Source organism: Carassius gibelio, chromosome A20, assembly GCF_023724105.1.
Source record: "Carassius gibelio isolate Cgi1373 ecotype wild population from Czech Republic chromosome A20, carGib1.2-hapl.c, whole genome shotgun sequence".
Lineage (NCBI taxonomy): Eukaryota > Metazoa > Chordata > Actinopteri > Cypriniformes > Cyprinidae > Carassius > Carassius gibelio.
The window spans coordinates 21,947,702-21,968,179 of NC_068390.1; the positions used below are offsets into that span (position 1 = coordinate 21,947,702).

General features: G+C 34.6%; 2 protein-coding genes across 2 annotated transcripts in view; one reads left to right on the plus strand and one right to left on the minus strand.

The window, feature by feature from the left end:
• Positions 1-11,258, minus strand: part of LOC127938549 (kinetochore-associated protein NSL1 homolog) — a 34,696-nt gene extending 23,438 nt beyond the window's left edge. The window contains exon 1 of the mRNA XM_052535248.1: positions 11,127-11,258. The gene's annotated coding sequence lies outside the window, so the exon portion shown is untranslated. The remainder of the gene's footprint in view (positions 1-11,126) is intronic.
• On the plus strand, positions 10,759-19,099 carry LOC127938548 (feline leukemia virus subgroup C receptor-related protein 1). The gene is made up of 10 exons (XM_052535247.1): positions 10,759-11,676; positions 12,572-12,716; positions 13,133-13,273; positions 13,708-13,775; positions 14,375-14,478; positions 14,914-15,024; positions 15,574-15,679; positions 15,964-16,075; positions 16,162-16,226; positions 16,902-19,099. The coding sequence occupies exons 1-10, from the start codon at positions 11,032-11,034 to the stop codon at positions 16,983-16,985; spliced, it is 1,581 nt and encodes a 526-aa protein (XP_052391207.1). The 5' UTR covers positions 10,759-11,031; the 3' UTR covers positions 16,986-19,099.
• The last annotated feature ends 1,379 nt before the right edge of the window (positions 19,100-20,478 follow it).

Here is a 20,478-nt window from a genome sequence, read left to right on the forward strand (position 1 = left end):
TGTAGCGCTTTATTTGTATTAATGGATTAATATGTTCTGTTGTGCAGGTCAGGTTTTATGTTCCAGTTAAAAAGTTTGACATGAGACCGTTCTCCCGTGATATGAGTGTGAACATGAAGACACGCATGACAAGAGAATAGATGGCGAGCCTTTGTCAGCTGAAGGACCTGTTACATTGCCTGGTAACCAGTTGACTATATGCATGGTAATTCCGCATAAAGATAAGCCAATACTCGTAAACTTCCGGTAAAACTGATTTAATGTTGTGGTTTATACAGGTACAGAAACATCTCCTGCCTAATTCTTGTCAGAAAAAAAACTTCCATCTTCATAATTAATGATAGCATAACAATAATGATAGATGATGGCATTCACATACAGTTTTATGTTATTTAACAACACATAATTGTATATGCCAAGCCTAGTATTCCCAGGCGATTACCTAGACACGTAACTACATTGAAATGCTGAAAACTAAACACTATAGTAACTGTTTATAGGCCAGTGGTTCTCAAAATTTTAAACCAATTATATGCATTAAAATTCAGTAGCGTAGTAGGCCTAACTATTATTATATTTACTGTTGTCAGCCACTTTAACATTGTTAATATACATTTTGAACATTAACATTAACACTACACTGTGCTTACAAACAGGTAAATAAAAAAAAACAAAAAACTGAAATAATGATTAAATAAAAATGTGTTGTACCTAAAAGTTAAATAAAAACTGTGTTGGACTTAATCTTCATTTGAGTTTAGTTATTTTTGCATTTAAGTTCAAAAGTATTGTGCTTTAACATTAATTTATAATTAAATTAGTGATTCAGCTAGAGGGTCTTGTAGCACACTTTGAGAACCACTGGTTTAGGTGTAGGCTAACATTAGTGATGCTATCTCCCAAATTACATCACAATGCTCTGATTACCTTCTTACTTAGTCATGAACATTTTTTAAACCCTTATAATATTTACCCGCTCAACTCTGTAGCTGTGCAGTAAAATTCACTTTAAAGATTTTGACTCCAAATTTGTGTATTTTTCTCGTACTGAAGTATAAATTATAGCAAGTGCAGGAATCAAAAAGTCTCATATCATTTAATAAAAATAAAAGAAATGTCCCAACGCTAACAGTGTATAAGGGAGAATTATTTAAATAATTAACTAGTTAACTACAAATTAAATAAGTTAAATATTAATGGTATAACAATTAAATAATGCATTAAATATTTTTTTTTATATTTTCAGATTTAATTTAGTAAATAATTTTTTTTTATTTTATCTTAACTGTAAAAGCTGCTAAATATATTCAGTTAACAAAGACTTGTTACTGTTGTAGTTTTGTTAATCTGAATTTAGTTCAAATCACATAATGAATTTGAATTTGGCTTGTCTTCCGTTATTACTGTCAATCGAAGCAATGAGTCCAGAACAATTTAGCAGAATTACCTGCGTAATATTTAACACTAAAAACATTTAATGGTAAATGTGGACGTTTCATCCTCTTAGATAAATAAAGATTTTCTTCAAATTGTGAATAGATTTTATTAGAGAAGCTGAGAAAAGGCCTCTCCCCTTAAAGCACAGTACAACTGACTGGAAATGACTGAGCTGGCTTATCTAAAACCAGGAAGTAATCGTGCATATGTTCAATTGACAGAGCATTAGTGATTGCTTGGGAATATATTTGATACAATATTTTTATTTTCGTTTTTTTTTTTTTCTGTTTTTACATTACACACTAATAGTACTTTATTACATTAAATGAACAGTTTAAATTCCCTTTGAGGTGTATTATAATGATTTACAATATCAAATTCTACATATTTTTTAATGTTTTATTGTTCTGTGTTGTGATGTGATTGTATTTGCTATTATTATTATTGTTACAGTAAAGTGTTATTTTCATATTCAACTTCTGGTCTCTTGTATACACTTTATATGTTCCTCCTCACTCTAGATATGTTCCTCCCTTTGGGTCTAGAACTGGTTTAGTGTATATTTACATTGGAAGCACAAGTGCTACATATTGTGTGTGTGTGTGATCAATCCATTATCAGGGCCTTAGAAATTTTTCGTACTAATGCTGTATGCTGCACAAATCACCGCTCATGTTTTTTACAATGTTACTTAAGGTCATGCAACATACAATAAACAATGTCTACATCAGGGTGAGTTTAGGCAAACTGCAAGTACTATTTGTCCATAAAACAAATACAATGGAAAAGTGTACCTTTTTAGAATAAAAAAAAAAATCCCATATAAACAGTCACCCAACTGGATCCCATTAAAATCCTATAGGACTGATCCTACAGGATATTTATGTCTTGTCCTACAAGACTATTCCTATCAGAATCCTATAGGAACGGTTCCAAAATATGATAGAAAATCCAATTAGAATCCTGTACAGTTTTCTTATTGGAATCCTTTAGGATTTTTTGACAAGGGTTCCCCTTTAAGAAATCCCAACGTAGTAGCGCGCGTGACACTGTAGCGTGCATAATTTGAACGGTAACGGTCAGGTGAGGAAGCTGAGACATCGAGTGATTAACGTTGTTAAACTTGTTAAAAATGTATTGAAAGACTCTAAAAAGGAAGAAATAATTATACTTATCTGAGCTGCATCCCAAACGAACAATTTTGGTTGAAGTAATTATATCTGTTGCTGAGTTGTTGATCTAGTTAACGTTACTGTATCTGCTGTTTGCCATTAACTTTAGATAGCAAAAGCTAATTTAACAACTGATATTAATGAAATAATAATGTATGCCATTTATAATAAAATGTAATTGTATAAAACACTGAAGTAGCGAGTACAAAATGCCTGTTCTGCCAACATTTTGAGCGTTTTGAATTGTGCTTTACGGTTTTGTGTACGCTTTATTTGTATTGATGGATTAATATGTTCTGTTGTGCAGGTTAGGTTCTATGTTCCAGTTAAAAAGTTTGACATGATACAGTTCTCCCGTGATATTTGTGTGTACATGAAGACACGCATGACAAGAGAATAGATGGCGTCTTCCGTTATTACTGTCAATCGAAGCAATGAGTCCAGAAAAATTTAGCAGATTTACCGGCGTAATATTTAACACTCGCGTTTGTCATTTCTGAAATGGTAAATGTGGATGTTTGGTCCTCTTAGATTAACAAAGATTTTCTTCAAATTGTGAATAGATTTTGTAGAGAAGCTGAGAAAAGTGCTCTCCCCTTAAAGCACAGTACGACTCGAAATGACTGAGCTGGCTTATCTAAAACCAGGAAGTAATCGTGCATATGTTCATTTGACAGAGCATTAGTGATTGCTTTGGAATATATTTGATACAATATATTCGTTTTTTTTTTTTCTCTGTTTTTACATTACACACAAATAGTACTTTATTACATGAAATGAACAGTTTAAGTTCCCTTTGAGGTGTATTATACTGAGTTACAATATCATATTCTACATATTGTTTGATGTTTTATTGTTCTGTGTTGTGATGTGATTGTATTTGCTATTATTATTATTATTGTTACAGTAAAGTGTTATTTTTATATTCAACTTCTGGTCTCCTGTATACACTTTATATGTTCCTCCTCACTCTAGATATGTTCCTCTCTTTTTGGGTCTAGAACTGGTTTAGTGTATATTTACATTGGAAGCACAAGTGCTACATATTGTGTGTGTGTGTGTGATCAATCCATTATCAGTCCCTTAGAAATTTTTGCACTAATGCTGTATTGCTGCACAAATCACCTCTTATGTTTTTTACAATGTTACTGAAGGTTGTGCAACGTACAATGAACAATGTCTACATCAGGGTGAGTTTAGGCAAACTGCAAGTACTATTTGTTCATAAAACAAATACAATGGAAAAGTGTACCTTTAGAATAAAAAAAAAATCCCATATAAACAGTCACCCAACTGGATCCCATTAAAATCCTATAGGACTGATCCTACAGGATATTTATGTCTTGTCCTACAAGACTATTCCTATCAGAATCCTGTAGGACTGGTTCCAAAATATGATAGAAAATCCAATTAGAATCCTGTACAGTTTTCTTATTGGAATCCTTTAGGATTTTTTGACAAGGGAAGGGGTAGAATTTGGATTATAGAGCATCACAGTCCCGCCCACAGCCCGAGAGAGCTCTGGTGCCGTAAGTAAATTTCCCATTCATTTCTCCCATTGACTTTCGGGAAAATCTGTAGGCTATCTAAAGAGTTTTAGAGCATGTGTGAGGATAACCAGCTACGGCTGAACTCATAAGCATTTAACATATAATTTCGAGTGAAAATTTTTAGAGAAAATCCAAAAAAAGTCAAAGGTACAAATGACTCAAATGATTCGCGAACCCGCTCTGAAGTCGCGATCTGACTCAAATGACTCAAATGATTCGCGAACCCGCTCTTAAGTCGCGATGATTCGCGAACCCGCTCTTAAGTCGCAATCCGACTCAAATGATTCGCGAACCCGCTCTTAAGTCGCGATCCGACTCAAATGATTCACGAACCCGCTCTTACGTCACGATCCGACTCAAATGATTCGCGAACCCGCTCTTAATTCGCGATCCGACTCAAATGATTCGCGAACCCGCTCTTAAGTCGCGATCCGACTCAAATGATTCACGAACCCGCTCTTAAGTCGCAATCCGATTCAAATGATTCGCGAATCCGCTCTTAAGTCGCGATCCGACTCAAATGATTCGCGAACGCGCTCTTAAGTCGCGAGTCGACTCAAATGATTCGCGAACCCGCTCTGAAGTCGCGATCTGACTCAAATGACGCAAATGATTCGAGAACCAGTTCTGAAGTCGCGATCTGACTCAAATGATTCGCGAACCCGCTCTGAAGTCGCGATCTGACTCAAATGACGCAAATGATTCAGATGACTCAAATGATTTGCGAACCCGCTCTGAAGTCTCGATTTGACTCAAATGATTCGCAAACCCGCTCTGAAGTCGCGATATGACTCAAATGATTCGCGAATCCGCTCTGAAGTAGCGATCTGACTCAAATGATTCAAATGATCGTAAACCCGCTCTGAAGTAGCGATCTGACTCAAATGATTCGCGAACCCCCTCTGAAGTCGCAATCTGACTCAAATGATTCGCGAATGAGCTCTTAAGTCGGGATGTGGTATAGTTTCCACATACTTTTCCAAGTCCAATTTGAATAAAGAAAAAATAGTTTTTTAGCCAGTAAACTTTTGTTTATTAATGTGAAATTTAGCTAACAGGAAACATAAATTAATTATGTAATATTTTCCAGTATTCTCTTTTGAATGGTCAAACAATCCAAATGAAAACAAAAAGAGAAGTCACTTACAGAATAACACTGAATAAATGCCAAAGAGTCTGACCAAAAGTTTTCAGTGTAGGAGCATTGCCAAAATGAATGAATGAAGAATTCTTCAGAAGAATGACAAAAACAGCAACTCACGTCAATGTCTAACTTTAGTTGGGTAACATTTGTGAATTAACTTAAATGTTATTTCTTTTACTTTGTTGATAAGCAGATATCTATGAGGCAAGGTCCATACTTTCTCCCAAGGTATATTCTCCACAATGCTATTCCAATTAGGTATTATGTAAGGAATTGGTATTATCTCTCTCTGAAAGAGAGCTCTAATTTCATAGTAATTTTTTTCTTGATCTGCAGAAAAGCAAACATTTCCGATCATTGTGTCAGTTAAATTCAGAGTGTAAGTACATGGCCATGCGACACACTGCAACAAAAATCCATTGAACACTTCAACATGGATTTGACTATGAATGCTTAAAATCACTTTGTTAGCTCAGTTTTGAAGCGTTTCATATTATCATGGTTTTGCGCACTGAAAGATTATTAAAAGGTTATTATATTTTTAGCCTGCACAATACATTTAAAATAAGCATAATTTAATTGTATATTATTTCTGTGTAGTGTAGTGTAAACATTATAAATATATACACTTCTGAATTCTTGAGATTCATAAATATTAAATTGTGAAATGTATGATTTTCTGATTGAATTTTATAAGAGTACTAATAGTAATTTGTTTTTATTAACATGTTTAGATTGTGTAAAATTACTGTGTAGATTTTTTCAAGAATTACTTTTTGTATTTATTTGCATTACATTTAAATAAAATATGTTGCCATTTTTAATGTGCCCCTCTGGTTAAACACTGGCTCCTACTTGGCCCCCCTAGTGAAATATGTGTAGAGCCGCCACTGGGTACAAGACTGTGTACGTATTTTCATTTCGAGCGCAGGAACTACTCATCCCATAAACCACCGCGCCTCATTGAATTCGACTGAAGCCACACAACCGCGAACCATATAACCGTGCAAACTTTTTCTCCAGTGGATTATATTTTATATAGTGAATGTAGTGAATTTACAATCATGTAAATAAATAGTGTTTTATATAGGTATTGTGTATTGATTTTTATATTTATCATCGTGTATTTTATATATTGTGTGCGTGTGTGAAATTAACGTCAGCAACATGGTGCAGTACTTTGTACCTGACTGCAATCACCACTCAGTCATCAACACGTCGTTGGCTATTACACAAATGTTCAGTAAATGCACAAAAAGGTATGCCTAGGCTAAAAATTGTTTTGACAGTGGTATTATAAAATGCTTGATATGACTCATACCATATGAAGGCTACAGCAGCCTAGCTAAATTACCAACCTCCCTGCAAAACTCAAATGGCAGCCAAGGAGATCATGATAAGACTGATAAGTCTACCGTGCAAAAACACAACGCAGGTTTTTATTTTATTTTATTTTTTTATTAATGATCTTCAGTCTTCACGGACCTTTGCGGGATTTAACCAGACGGTTACACGAGCTCCACCAATCAGATGCATCACTGTGGGATTGTGGGATTGTTCAGGATTGTGGGTAATGAAGTACTTAGCCAAGACATTGCTAATAAAATACATTTATATCAAAACAAGGTTAGTGACCCATGATCCTTTTGCGTTCATATGAGTATATACTATCGCTTAGTACAGCCGTAGCTGGTTTTAAGTCTACCATGTACGGTTACATTTTTATGGCTTATACCCCAAATGTCAATGCAGAAATTGCATTGAATTTGCATGGTTTTCACTAAGACATAGATGATGTACTTCTGAGGGCTAGCTTTTGTCAAGCCTAAAAAAAATCCGATAAACAATAAAAGTTGACTCACCCAGAGGTTGCAATGATGACCTCTTCTGTTTCATGAATGCAATTTTAGGCTGGAGTGAAATTTCTTGTGGCAGTTACTGAGGGATCCAGTTTGAGAAAGTTATTCAGCTGTCAAAAATGTAAGTTAAACATAACCTCTCATGTGTCAACAAAATCTTTGGATGAGAAAGCTCGCTCCGTTTAGAATAACAGTATTCCAGTTGCACACGCACCACATATGCTTACACAGCAATGGACACATGCAGCTTTACTAACATTGAATGTTTTTGATATAGCTAGCATGGATTTGTGTTCTCTTGTTTTGACATTCATCCCCTTCAAGGATCAGGGCAAGACTTGCATAATGTCAAGACTCAGGTGAATATAAAATAACATGCATTAAAATAACAAAATATCTTTTTCGGACAATTTTCAACAGACACTGCTGGGGATTTTTATAATATTATATAATATTATGTAAAATGAAATGACCCAACACAAGTAGAGAAATAATTATAATGAATGAGAAATGAATTAAACGAAGTGAGAAAACGTAAAGAAGTTCTTAGCAAATTTCCAAGGTAGCATTAGTTGCAACTGTGAAATTTTAAATTTTGAGTCTCACTTGTACTCTATTGTATTAATTTACTTGTTACATAATGTGATCTATGCCTACAATTTTTTTTTCTCTCCACAGATTAGTGTTGACTTTTATTTACTGGTTTGAAAATACTATTCAGGAGTGTGATGAACAGATAAAATTATTTATAAAACAACTTGGAATATCTAAAGATCTTAATTTGCCAGTGTGAGTTCTTACTTTTTTCTAGAAAGTTACAAGAAATCATACAAGCAGCTCAGAAATGGTTACATGGTTTGCAAATTAATTTGCATATCAGAATATATTGTACACTGAACTAACTGTTCTTTTTGTAGTTTCTTTTAAGCTCATAACTCAGTCTATTCTTTATCTTAAAGGAGTGTACATTCCCGGGTCAGCAGCCCAAATTGCCATAGCCACAATGAAAGAACTAGGTAAGAGCTAGCAAATCACTGTGTCTGTGTGACCTTTGCAGTCACAGCTGAATTTCTTGCATAATTCCTCTTTTATGTCTTTAGGGATACGACAAGTATTATTGCAAAATTTAGCTGGGAAGCCATCGGTTGCTATGGACGGGGTTCAAGCTTGATTCTACTTCTCTTCTCTGCCTGCTGTCAGCAAAAAGAAGCAGGTTGGATAAGGATTCTCATTTAACCTTTGCAGTGTGTTCACAGCAGACCATGTTATGTTTCCCAGGTCATTTATGAAGAAAAACACAGAAAGTGAGCTTCAAAACATCTCAGTCATACAGGAAATCTTACATGTTATTTTCTTATATTATAATATTATAACAGGTTTGGACTTTTATGTTTGTCAGTTCCCGAGGCTGGAGAATCTGTGATTAATTTTGATCTTTGCATTTAAAATACAGTATCATTATATTAAATATATGTTATAAAAAATATATGTTAAACTTCCATATGTTTAAATATAATTTTCAGTTAATTCATGAGTACAGAATGTGCTTACATAAATGGCATGCGATGTGGAACAGAGTCATTCTTTAATATATGTTTTTTAATTGCATATTGTCTGTATTACTTATAACTATTTATGACTTTATGATGATAATTAAAGGGATAGTTCACATAAATATTTAACATTTTTGTTTATCTGCTTACCCCCAGGGCATCCAAGATGTAGGTGACTTTGTTTCTTCAGTAAAACACAAACCAAGATTTTTAGCTCAAACTGTTGCAGTCTATTTTTTAATTGTATGTTTCATAAGACTGATAGACTGCAATGGTTTGAGTTAAAAATCTTGGTTTGTGTTCTACTGAAGAAACAAAGTCCCCTACATCCTTGATGTCCTGGGGGTAAGCAGATAAACATAACATTTTCATTTTTGGGTGAACTATCCCTTTAACTAAGACAGTGAGAGCACAAAAATATGAAATAATCCACTGTTTTATGGCCAGATTGGTTTATTACACACGTTTATTGCTGTCTGGAGAAAAACATTTACTCTTCACAGAAGTTGATTGCTGTTCCTAACACCATATGAGTTTAATAAAGAGGATAAAAAAGATGGTATTTTATTTTGTCATACATCTTATATAACTTTATTAGTTACAGGTGAAGTTTCAAACACAGTTAAAGCTCATCTTACAGCTGTCTTTAATGTGTCTTCACTCGGGAAGTCTGGTGTTGTTATTGCTGTCCATCCAGGAGGACCACTGCTTGGGACACACAGTCTCCAGCGCACTTAAGTCACAGGTGTTCTGGAGGTGACAACAGAAGGGTTTCCTTTCTGCTAAATACCAGAACCTGCTAGTCATCTCCACGTGACATCACGACTCTCTCTTCATATTCAACTTGTACAGTTGGTTTTGCTTTGATTTTGACATGTTACTAATCATATGTACTTCTTAAGTCGAATTAGCATGTGGCCATTTCTGTCCTTAATGTTTAAAAAGCTGTAACTTTGCTAACCACACATGCAGCCTGCCAATACCATTAATATATGTCACAGGAAGTTTATATATACTGTAGGCTATATTGCAGGGTTGTCAGCTCTGTGTAACAAAACCATCCCAAAAGCCAATCAAAAATAGCCCAAACAAGCCCAATGACCCTATCCAAAGATCAAAATTCAACATATGACACTTCCATACTTAAAATACATGTTTTACAGTCAATGTTCTGCATTATAGACTATTTCAACAAATAGTAGCAAAGTGGTTTTTTGGTAGTAATCATAAACAGAAGCTCCAAGGCCGCTCCTTCAAAAATGTAATAATCTAGCACAGTATTACCATTGGTAGAATATAAAATATTGACACTAGCCCTAAACAACATATCCTTGAGCCATAACTCACATAACTTAAATCAATATCTTTTTTTACTGTTTAAACTAGGGTTGTCAGTCAAATTAATTCAAAGTAGGCCTAATTGATCTCACTCTAACACGTCTTTAAAATGTAGCATTGCTGAAACAGCTTTGTCAATTTCAGTAAATGTGTTTACAAATTACATTAAACATGTGTAATCTAGCCTCTCACATTATCACATTAACTCAGACATGGGATTTTGTAAAAGTCTCCAACATTTCTACCAAGCCCAGACTGAACATATCATACATTGATTTCACTGTGACATTTATTATACTATTTTAATAATTTGGAATAAATAAAAAAATATATATACAAGAACATGAGTCAGCTACCAGATAAAAAAAAGACAAATTTTACGTTTTCATTGCTTTTTTTGTTTTTAGATTGTTACACAATGTTTATCCTATATATAAAGTGTGTGTATAATTTATAACATGAAAGCTATTTGGTTAAAAAAAAAATTTAAAATTAAATTAAAATCCTTTTTCTTATGTATGGGGAAAAGAAAAAAAGTGACTGGAGCGCCATTCAACGCAGCTCGCATTGTTCCGAGTCTACTAAGCAGTGTAGACTATTGGAGATGTGCTGTACTGTAGGGCTCACTCGCACACTTGCCCCGCCCCATCTGCAGTCTCATTGGTCCTTGCCAAGCCTATAAATCCACTTACAGTAGAGCTCGACGTAGAGCGGAATAAGCAAATCCGAAGAGGATGTGCACATCACGCCATCATCACTCACATGCTGCTGAAGCCGGTAGTGATCGGGAAAGTGGCCTTAATTCAAACAGATAAATTGCAGTTACAGTGTCTTATTTGCGTTATTAGCCACTGGATCATCAACATCATCTCTTTGTATCATACGCTTACCGCAACCGGAAGAGAATTAGCCTACGCATCTAGTCCAATTTGAACTATAATCGTATATGTGTAAGTGCAGGGTGTTAATTTAGTCGAAATGGTGGCAGGTGAGTTACTTCAAGAGCAGCATGTTCTGCCTGACAGCACACCTGAAGGAAATACAAACGAGGACAGCGCCTACAAGGAGCTTACCAATGGATCGGTCCATATAACGCTGGATCCACAGGTGCTGGAAATGGAGCTTCCACCTCCGGACGAAAAAGATGCGATGTTGCCCGGTGAACAGAAGAACGAAACGCTGGAGACGAAGCTCTACTGGACGCGGTTTGCCGTTATCGCGGTGTTCAGCCTTTATTCGCTCGTCAACGCCTTTCAGTGGATCCAGTACAGCATCATCACCAACATCTTCATGGACTATTATGACGTATCAAGCAGCGATATTGACTGGCTCTCTATTGTCTATATGGTCGCGTATGTACCTTTAATCTTCCCCGCGACGTGGCTGTTGGATAAGAGGGGTCTGAGGATGACTGCGTTGTTGGGGGCCGGTCTGAATGCCCTGGGAGCGTGGGTAAAGTGCGCCAGTGTGGGGCCCGGCCTGTTCTGGGTCACCATGACCGCGCAGGTCATATGCTCTGTGGCTCAGGTGTTCATCCTCGGCCTCCCCTCCAGAATCGCCTCGGTTTGGTTCGGCCCGAGAGAAGTTTCCACGGCCTGTGCCACAGCGGTGTTGGGAAACCAGGTGTGACCTGTAAATGACATGCCATTAGCGAAGAATTTGGTTAAATATTACTTTACGTTTGACATATTACGAATGTCACTTGCTTTTGTATTTAAAATTCAGTAAAGCTGAAGTCAGGTCAGCATTATGAAATAATTTAACGTTATTTTGTTAAGTAGCAATTCCCCTTCAAAAGAAGAAAAAATACGATGCTTTCGCCATTATTTCATAAAAATATCATAGTTTCCACTAAAATAAAAGCTTGAAAATCCAACTGGATTCAAACAGGTCTTTTGCTCTAAACAGACCTTTTGAGCATTCAGCTGGTTCAAGTTGATAGTCTAGTCAACTATTTTTATTATCATTTATTATTATTTTATAACGAGATATTCTATCATCAATTTTATTAGCAAAAATTTTTTTATTTTAATATAAAATAATTTTATGAGACAACCAAGATAATCTATCATTAATGTGTAGCATTACAAAATAATTGTATTACTGTAAGAGATAAAGAAGTCTATTAGGAGTTATTTCTTATAAAATAACATTATTATTTTAAAGATATAGCTTACCCAAAAATGCAAATTGCCATTCCAAACCTGTATGACTTTCTTTCATTCTTTTGTGGAACACAATAGAAGATATTTTGAAGAAATTTGGTTACAAAGCAATTTTGGTTTCCATTGACTTCTGTTGTATGTTAATATTTTGGCGGGAACTATGGTGACCATGGTACATTTTTGTAAGGGTGCTAAGCATTTGAATACACAGTAAAATGAACACTATAACTAAAAGTGTGGCCTGAAATTTTTAACAGTTTGCATTTATTATTCTTATAGGGTCTTGTGTTTTATTATTTTATATACTGATATGTTCATGAGACTTTGTGTAATATGGTCTTATTTCCCTTCAGCTTGGTGTAGCCATAGGTTTCCTGCTACCACCTGTACTGGTTCCCAACACAGCTGGTGACAAAGACCTCATGGGCCACAACATCAGCATAATGTTCTATGGAACAGCTGGAGTTTCAACTCTGTTATTCCTTCTAACAATATTTGGTAATAACTAGTATTTACATTTCACATGGTTACAACTTTTTTTTTCAGCATTTGAAAGCAAGAGGCAGGCCATTAAGATTTAACTGCATCTAATGCATGCATTAATGCTTGGTCTAAACAAATCATCCAGTCTTGTCCATGTTTTAATGCCATTATAGTTCACAATACACAAACAAGTTGTACCAAACACCTTGCACATGATATTTACATTTAAAGATGTAATCTGTCATCAGAATATAGGAAAGAGCTGTTTTATAAACACAAGCAAGATAGTTGTATGCAACATTGATTAATATTTTTAAAAGAGTATAAAATGAATACAAGTATGTAAATCCTCACAGCAGCAGTAGACATGTTCAGTAGTTTGATTTTTAGATTTAGATGTTCATATATGTCTCTCTCATTCGTTTTCTCAGTCATCAAGGACAGACCTCCACTCCCACCCAGCAAAGCACAAGCTGTTCTCTCCACCGGTCCAGCAGAAGACTATTCATACAAGAAATCAATCATCAACCTCTTCAAGAACAAGCCCTTTGTTCTGCTCCTCATCAGCTATGGTCAGAAACACAATTATTTAATACAAAATTAAAATTTGGTCTCCTTTTACTCAAACATATGTCGTTGTTAAAATTACTGTGAAATTAAAATCAAAAGTGTTTTTGGACAACTAAAAGTAATTATCTGCATTAGCTTTTGGCAATAATTACAAACCAAATGAGTGATTATTAAAATGTTGGGGTTAACTGTTACTTTAATCCAATCTTAATATGTTCCTGTGCTTTCAACGCACCATACACTATTCATTATGAGATGATTATTTTGTCATGTATATGAGTTATTAACTTTAACTTATTAACAGTGATAATGCAGTATAAACCCAGCTCTAATGCTACAATTTCAATTTTATTATGTAGAAAGTTCTGCACTTCAGCAAACACTGTCAAATCTTTTTTTTCAACATCGTTTATTAAATATTTGATATTGTTTTTAGGAATCATGACCGGATCATTTTACTCTGTATCTACACTTCTCAATCAAATGATGATTACTTATTATCCGGTAAGTGATTTTCGATAAACTTAGCATGAAAATGCCATGTGGATGTGTGTAGGAGTCTTTCTGCGATATCTCGGGCGCACTTGGGTAATGTTTGCCGGGAATGGACGGCTGGTCAGCGATTTATTGTCCAGACTCTTGCAGTTCATTAGCCACTTTTCATGCATGCCTGCTACTCACAACAGTCCGAATGAAGAGACAAGCACTCTGTACATTCTCAACAAGTTTGATGTGTCGAATTTTCTGCAGGCTTTCCCACAAGGCTTAAGCTTAGAGATCACACACCATGTGATATTTCTTACCGTGCATAACACTTGTGAGATCCATTTGAAAGAGGTGTCCCTGACAAAAGAATGAACGTTAATCAAAAGTGTTGTAGAGCAAGCTCAAAACACATTCTGGGCTTGGTTGCAACAAATCCCTTATATGAATACCCTTAGTTGTAATTATAAACAAATGATCGCGAAGGGTTTTCTTGACTTTCTTTGAACTTGCTTTTGTGAGCTTTTAATCCTAAAATCCTGAAACCAAAGCTCACTTGAGGACAGCATTACTAGCATGTTTAAATATGACTGAAATGCTAATTTAAACTCTTTCTTTAGGGTGAGGAGCTAAACACAGGGAGAATCGGCTTGACTTTGGTGGTGGCTGGAATGTTTGGCTCCATACTGTGTGGAATCTGGTTGGATCGTACTAAAACCTATAAGTATGTATATCTGCCAAACCGTATACGTATATTATTATCCTCAAATATTTTTATTTTAATTTAATTGAAATGGCTTAAAAGTATTTAACTCCGGCAGTCATATTAGTGTCGGATTTTGATGATTAGCTGCTAATGAGGTTGAGTATATGTATTTTATTACTAAACACTTTCAAACAAACAGCTTTCTGTTGGTCAAACTGGTGAATTTGCATGACCAGCTAGAACTCTTTGTGAAGTGCCCATCCTCCTGTGAAGTTCCAGATTCTTTTGGATTCTTATTGAAAGAACGACTGATAAATGTGACCAAACCTTTACTCAGTTTTAATACGCTTGATTAACCCTTATCACTTAATTTAATCCATTTACTGTTTATTATTGATCAGATCTGGGAAAAGCAGCTTGTAAAAGTTTAGCATTTTTCCTTTTATCATTTAGATTGACTACACTTATCGTCTACATCCTATCCTTCGTTGGAATGGTGGTGTTCACATTCACGCTGAACTTGAACAATCTGCTTGTTATCTTTTTTACTGCTGGTGCCCTAGGGTAAATATATATACTCACACACACACATTTTTCTGATTTTCTGAATATATTTAAAGTAATATATATAAATTAAATAAAAAATATATACATAAATTACATACACATTAAAGTTTTTTTAATGAAATAAATACTTTTATTCAGCAATGATGCATTAATTTGATCAATTCAGTGACAGTAAAGACATTTATAATGTTAAAGTTACAAAACTTATATTTCAAGTACATTTAAAACAATCTATTTCAAATAAATTTCATTCTTTTGAATTTTCTGTTTATCAAGTATATACAAATGCACCCACACTTTTATTTACGCATATGTATTTATTTTGTATTGATCAAAAGCATGGGTTTTAAGACTCTTGTGAACAGCCCAATGGCACAGTTCTTTGTGTAAAAACAGAAGTGGTCACTGGTCAGGTTTTGCTTCTCCATTGTTGTTTGGTTCACTTAATCCTGTTTGTGCATGCCGTACATTAGCTCCACACATTAAAATAGTTTTCATTGCCAGGTAGGTGTATATGACTCATGTAACTACAATTCTTTTCGAAAGTTTTTTTATGACTGGTTACCTTCCCATTGGCTTCGAATTTGGTGTTGAAATCACATACCCTGAGTCGGAAGGCACGTCATCTGGTCTTCTGAATGCATTTGCACAGGTATGTATGACCTGCTCATTCCTGATTTGTTTCGTTGTTGTAGCTGTCAGTTGAACATTTCCAAACAGCCTGGAAAGTTGAAATTGAAATTGAAAGCTGTGACATTTATCCCATACTCGGAATTGGTGCTCTGCATTTAACCAATCCAAGTGCACACACACAGCCTCTAACCATAATATTTTTTTCTCTATGTATCCAATATTTTGAAGAATAGGTTTAGATTTTTCTTGAAAAGTCATTGTTCCTTGCATATTTCTGTCTCACACTGCTGTCTTTAATCTTAGGTGTTCGGCATCATTTTTACTCTCATCCAAGGGCACCTTACCGCAGAATATAGCCCACTCAGTGGAAACATTTTCTTGTGTGCTTGGATCCTCATTGGCATCGTTCTAACAGGTTCATATTCCTATTTACAGGCATTTCTCTCATTAATCAGTATTGTTAGTGAAGAGCATTAAGAAACTTCTGTGTTGTTTCTACAGCTCTGATTAAATCAGACCTCAAAAGAAATGACGTCAATGTGAGCAATATAAACAAAGGACTAGCAGTAAGTCCACCTCATTTTTATTTCCAGAGTTGCTTTTCGTCACTTTTGTGAACTAAATATGCCAAACACAACGAGGCTCAACCATGCAAATCTTGATAATGTGAAGTAGAAGATTATCTCAGTGCAATTGTAATCAGTTTAGTGCAAGATCCAAGTCAAAAAGGACAAAAGTCATGCTGTGTGCCTGAGAAAACAGGCCAAAATAATCTGTTAAAAATGTGAACATTGGTACAGGAAAACTGGCATTTTGCCTTGCAATATTAAAATGTAATGTCAAGAATTTTGATTTCTTTCTGAAGGATTGTATGACACTGAAGACTGGAGTAAAGGCTGCTTAAAAAAAAAATCAGCTTTATCGTCACAGGAATAAATGACCTTTTAAAATATATTACTATAGAAAACAGTTATATTAAATTATATTCCAAATTCCAAATATAATAGTTTTGATTATATTTTGCTCAAATAAATGCAGCCTCAGTGAGCACTGGAGACTTCTTTCAAAAACATTAATAAATCTCACCAACCCTAAACCTTTGAACGGTATTTTATTTGGATTTCGGTAGCCTGTTGTTCAAGATTATTGTTTTTGTCAATTTATTGCTGTCTTTAGGGAAACGCAAAAAGTTCCAGGTCTTAATGAGATCTTAACTGAACATGTGTTTGTCTCTCTTGAAGGTTCCCACTGAGCTGCCTTCTGAAAAAGTGTCCAGTGACGTCAAGTTAGAGTCTTCTAGCTTACATCGTGAGACTTCAATTTAAAGGGGTCATATGATGCTGCTAAAAAGAACATTATTTTGTGTATTTGGTGTAATGCAATGTGTTTATGCGGTTTAAGGTTAAAAAAAAAAACATTTGTTTCTATATTATGTACTGTACATTGTTGTTTCTCCTCTATGCCCTGCCTTCTAAAACGCTTTGATTTTACAAAGCTCATTATTCTAAAAAAATCAATGTGTGCTCTGATTGGCCAGCTATCCAGTGCATTGTGATTGGCCGAATGCCCCAAGCGTCTGACGGAAATGTTACGCCCCTTAACATACTGACATACTGACTTACCAGACTCAGTCCAGCTGCTATGATCGTACACATCCTATCATCGGTTCTCTTTCAGCAGTTCAATCAATGTACTGTCAGGAGTAACTGAATAACTCGGATATTGGTATATTTCACGCCAGAGGGAGTGTAAGGCACGTTTATAAGACGAATATCTCATTAACTCGCGTTTGAATCATCATTCGTATTAATTTAAATATAAAATATGTGCTTACAGGCTGTGAATCGCCAGACTGTCCTTGCAAATTTTGACCTGCCCAACTTTATAGAAATAGCCTTTTTGCCACAGATGCATTGTAGGCTACTGGTTCAGGACACAGTCATTGTCCTCCATAAAATGCGCAGCACACATCTGATTTGAGCTGGATTGTTCTGTAACAGTGTTGAAATTCCACTCAACTGATTTCTAGTCTTGTCTTCTATTCGAAGGCCAAACAAAGTAGTTTCGCTAGCACAAGGAATCACACAGCGACATTTGGCCAGCGCTATGCATATCTTCCCACATAGAGATGTGGGGGCGTGTTAGAACAAGCCGTTTTAGGGGTGTGTGGACGAGCCTTTTAAAAATAATAACTCTTTGGATTTGACACTTTAGTCACAAGAGCTTTTTGACACAAGAGCTTGTGACACTCCAAAGAGAAAGGAAAAATTTTAATCGCATCATATGACCCCTTTAAGACTTAAACATCTCCAAAAGCACAGCAGACGTCACAACATGATCACAGACTCTCCTGAGATGACTTGAAAACTCCTTATTTTGCTTTAATGATGTTATAAAAACAAATTCAGTGACAACTGATAATGATGTGTTCACAAATATGCTGTGAATTAATTTCTCCGAATGAAGGCTGAAACGTGTGCATTCGTGTCTGTCTGTAAATTATACATGCATTGTACTTTTGTATTTATTTCAAGAATTGTGGACCAAATGTTAGGGCTTGTAGAGGCTTGTAATGCCCATATGCACAATCCTGTTAGTGTGGTTGGAACAGCATGTTTGTTTGCTTTTTCTCAAAGGACCATTATGTTTCAAAGGACCTTTCCGACTGTGTGCTATTGTGAAACATTGTTGTTCATTTCTCACATTGGCTGTTGCATTGCAGATCTTCAACATGCAATAATTCCACAAAAGCTATAAATTCCCATTTTATTAATTCACGTTGATTAGGATTATCCATGCATTAAATGAAGAGTGTTCTGTAAACTAAAATGGTCTATTACGAAAAATGTAGTGCATGGGTAAAACATAAGTGAGTGCTTCAGAAAAATCACTTACCCTGAAGAGAATGACGTCAGTTCAAGAGCTAATGCAGTCATTGGGAGTTAAAAACAAATGTGTAGTGCTTTTTTTTGACCTGAAAAACATAAAAGAACATTACATTTGTTTAGTCTTTTTCCAGAGAGCACAAATCAATCTGTCAGCATGTGTACCACTTTAAGAATGTTTCGTTCAAAAAGGAATGTGATCCATTTACGAGTGTATCGCTGACTGGTCTAGTGAGGTTTAATGAAAATATCACACCTCAGACGTGTGGTAGAAAGAAGCACTATTATTTTATAAGCCTAGGTTTTCCTTTTATGAATTATTTTTTTGTGCTTTAGAAGCATATTTATTGAAAAGATTGCTTTATCAGGATATTTTTTGTATTAAGTTTTGGTTTCAATTTGTACTGTTTCTACTTAGTATAATTGTTGGTTAAAGAAGACAGCTGTGCAAACATGATTGTCATGATGCTGGGAAATTCACTGTAAAGTAAGAAGTAATGTGTCATGTTTTTATCACTGCTGTCGTAAAATAATAAAAAAGAATCTTGCTCAAATTTAGTTATGCTGTTTGGTGATTAAAAAACAAACAACAACAATAAAAACATGTTCAATAAAATGTGGAATAATACAGACGTAAATATATTGCAAGAGTTGTATGTGATCATTATGATCATTCTCATGCAGAGAACTTTCATCCTAAAATGTGCAATGGCATCTATGTAGTTTCTTATTTAGATACATAATTTATACTGAGAAATTAATATCATGATTGCATAAAATATTCTGACAATTTTTAGTTTTAGTGTATATATATAGAGAGAGAGAGAGAGATAGATAGATAGATAGATAGATACATAGATAGATAGATATAGATTTTTTTTTTTTTTTTTTTTTTTTTTTTTTACAATGTTTCTTTCTGAATTTTTCATTGGCCCACTACAAAACTTTTGCGGGCACTTGAAAAACTGAATATATAAGATTTATTGAATGACGTTTTAGAAAGTAACTAAATATGTATTAAAATATGATGATGACGTCGAACATACAGTTTGTGATTAGTAGGCCTATAAAGTTTACACGAAAAACAAATATAGATAACTATAGCACACGTAAAGTTGAGGTTATCTACAAAACAGCATGGAATTTGCGAATGAAATCCCAAATCCCTAGCCTTTGATGAAATGCAAACTTTTAGAAGGGTCGGAGTGCCCTCTAGTGATCATACAGGACAGTTTTCATTTGTCACTCATGACTAAAACGCCTTTCGGATGGAATTAAATTAGTTTTATCTCGCTTGGGTCTTTTGAACTTCACCTTGAAGGGAGAGCAGAAGCTAGAAGCATTCCGAAATGGTTTGGTGAGAAATATCTCTTATTTCAGACACCTAGAGGATATAGAAATGACAGTTGAAATAAAATATAGAAATATACAAAATATATTTAAACAACAAAATGTTTTGTCTTATAAATAATAAAATATATGATCACAACTAATGGAATAAGCACAAATAACATTTTTTTTTAAATATAAAATAATCATTTGTCAACCTGGTTCAAGCCTTGAAACCTCTACTAATGAACCAATGAATGGGTTCATGTGCTACAGGAGAAACATTCAAAATATACATTTAATGTTAATTTAATGTTATTTTATTATGAAATTGTAATTCATATTTAATTAAAAAGTTAATTGAATATAATTCCATTCCATCGCTATGTTTTAGACACTGGTATTTCTTCTTGGTAGAAGACACAGTAGTAAGCTAAAACTAAAACCTTAAAAAATGCATTACTGTCAGAATTTTTTTTTAATGAAAACGAAATAAATAATAACATCTTTTTTAAGCTAGTTTTCAAGAAAAAAAAATATTAAATAACTTTAATATAGTATAACTTATAATATAACATAACTTTACTATAGCAAAATTGCTAAA

Excerpts from the sequence above, each read along its gene's own strand:
- LOC127938548 (XM_052535247.1), top strand. The coding sequence starts at position 11,032 with ATGGTGGCAGGTGAGTTACTTCAAGAGCAGCATGTTCTGCCTGACAGC. Across the intron at positions 12,717-13,132 it reads ATTCCTTCTAACAATATTTG|TCATCAAGGACAGACCTCCA; the intron begins GTAATAACTAGT and ends TCGTTTTCTCAG. Across the intron at positions 15,025-15,573 it reads TTTACTGCTGGTGCCCTAGG|TTTTTTTATGACTGGTTACC; the intron begins GTAAATATATAT and ends TCTTTTCGAAAG.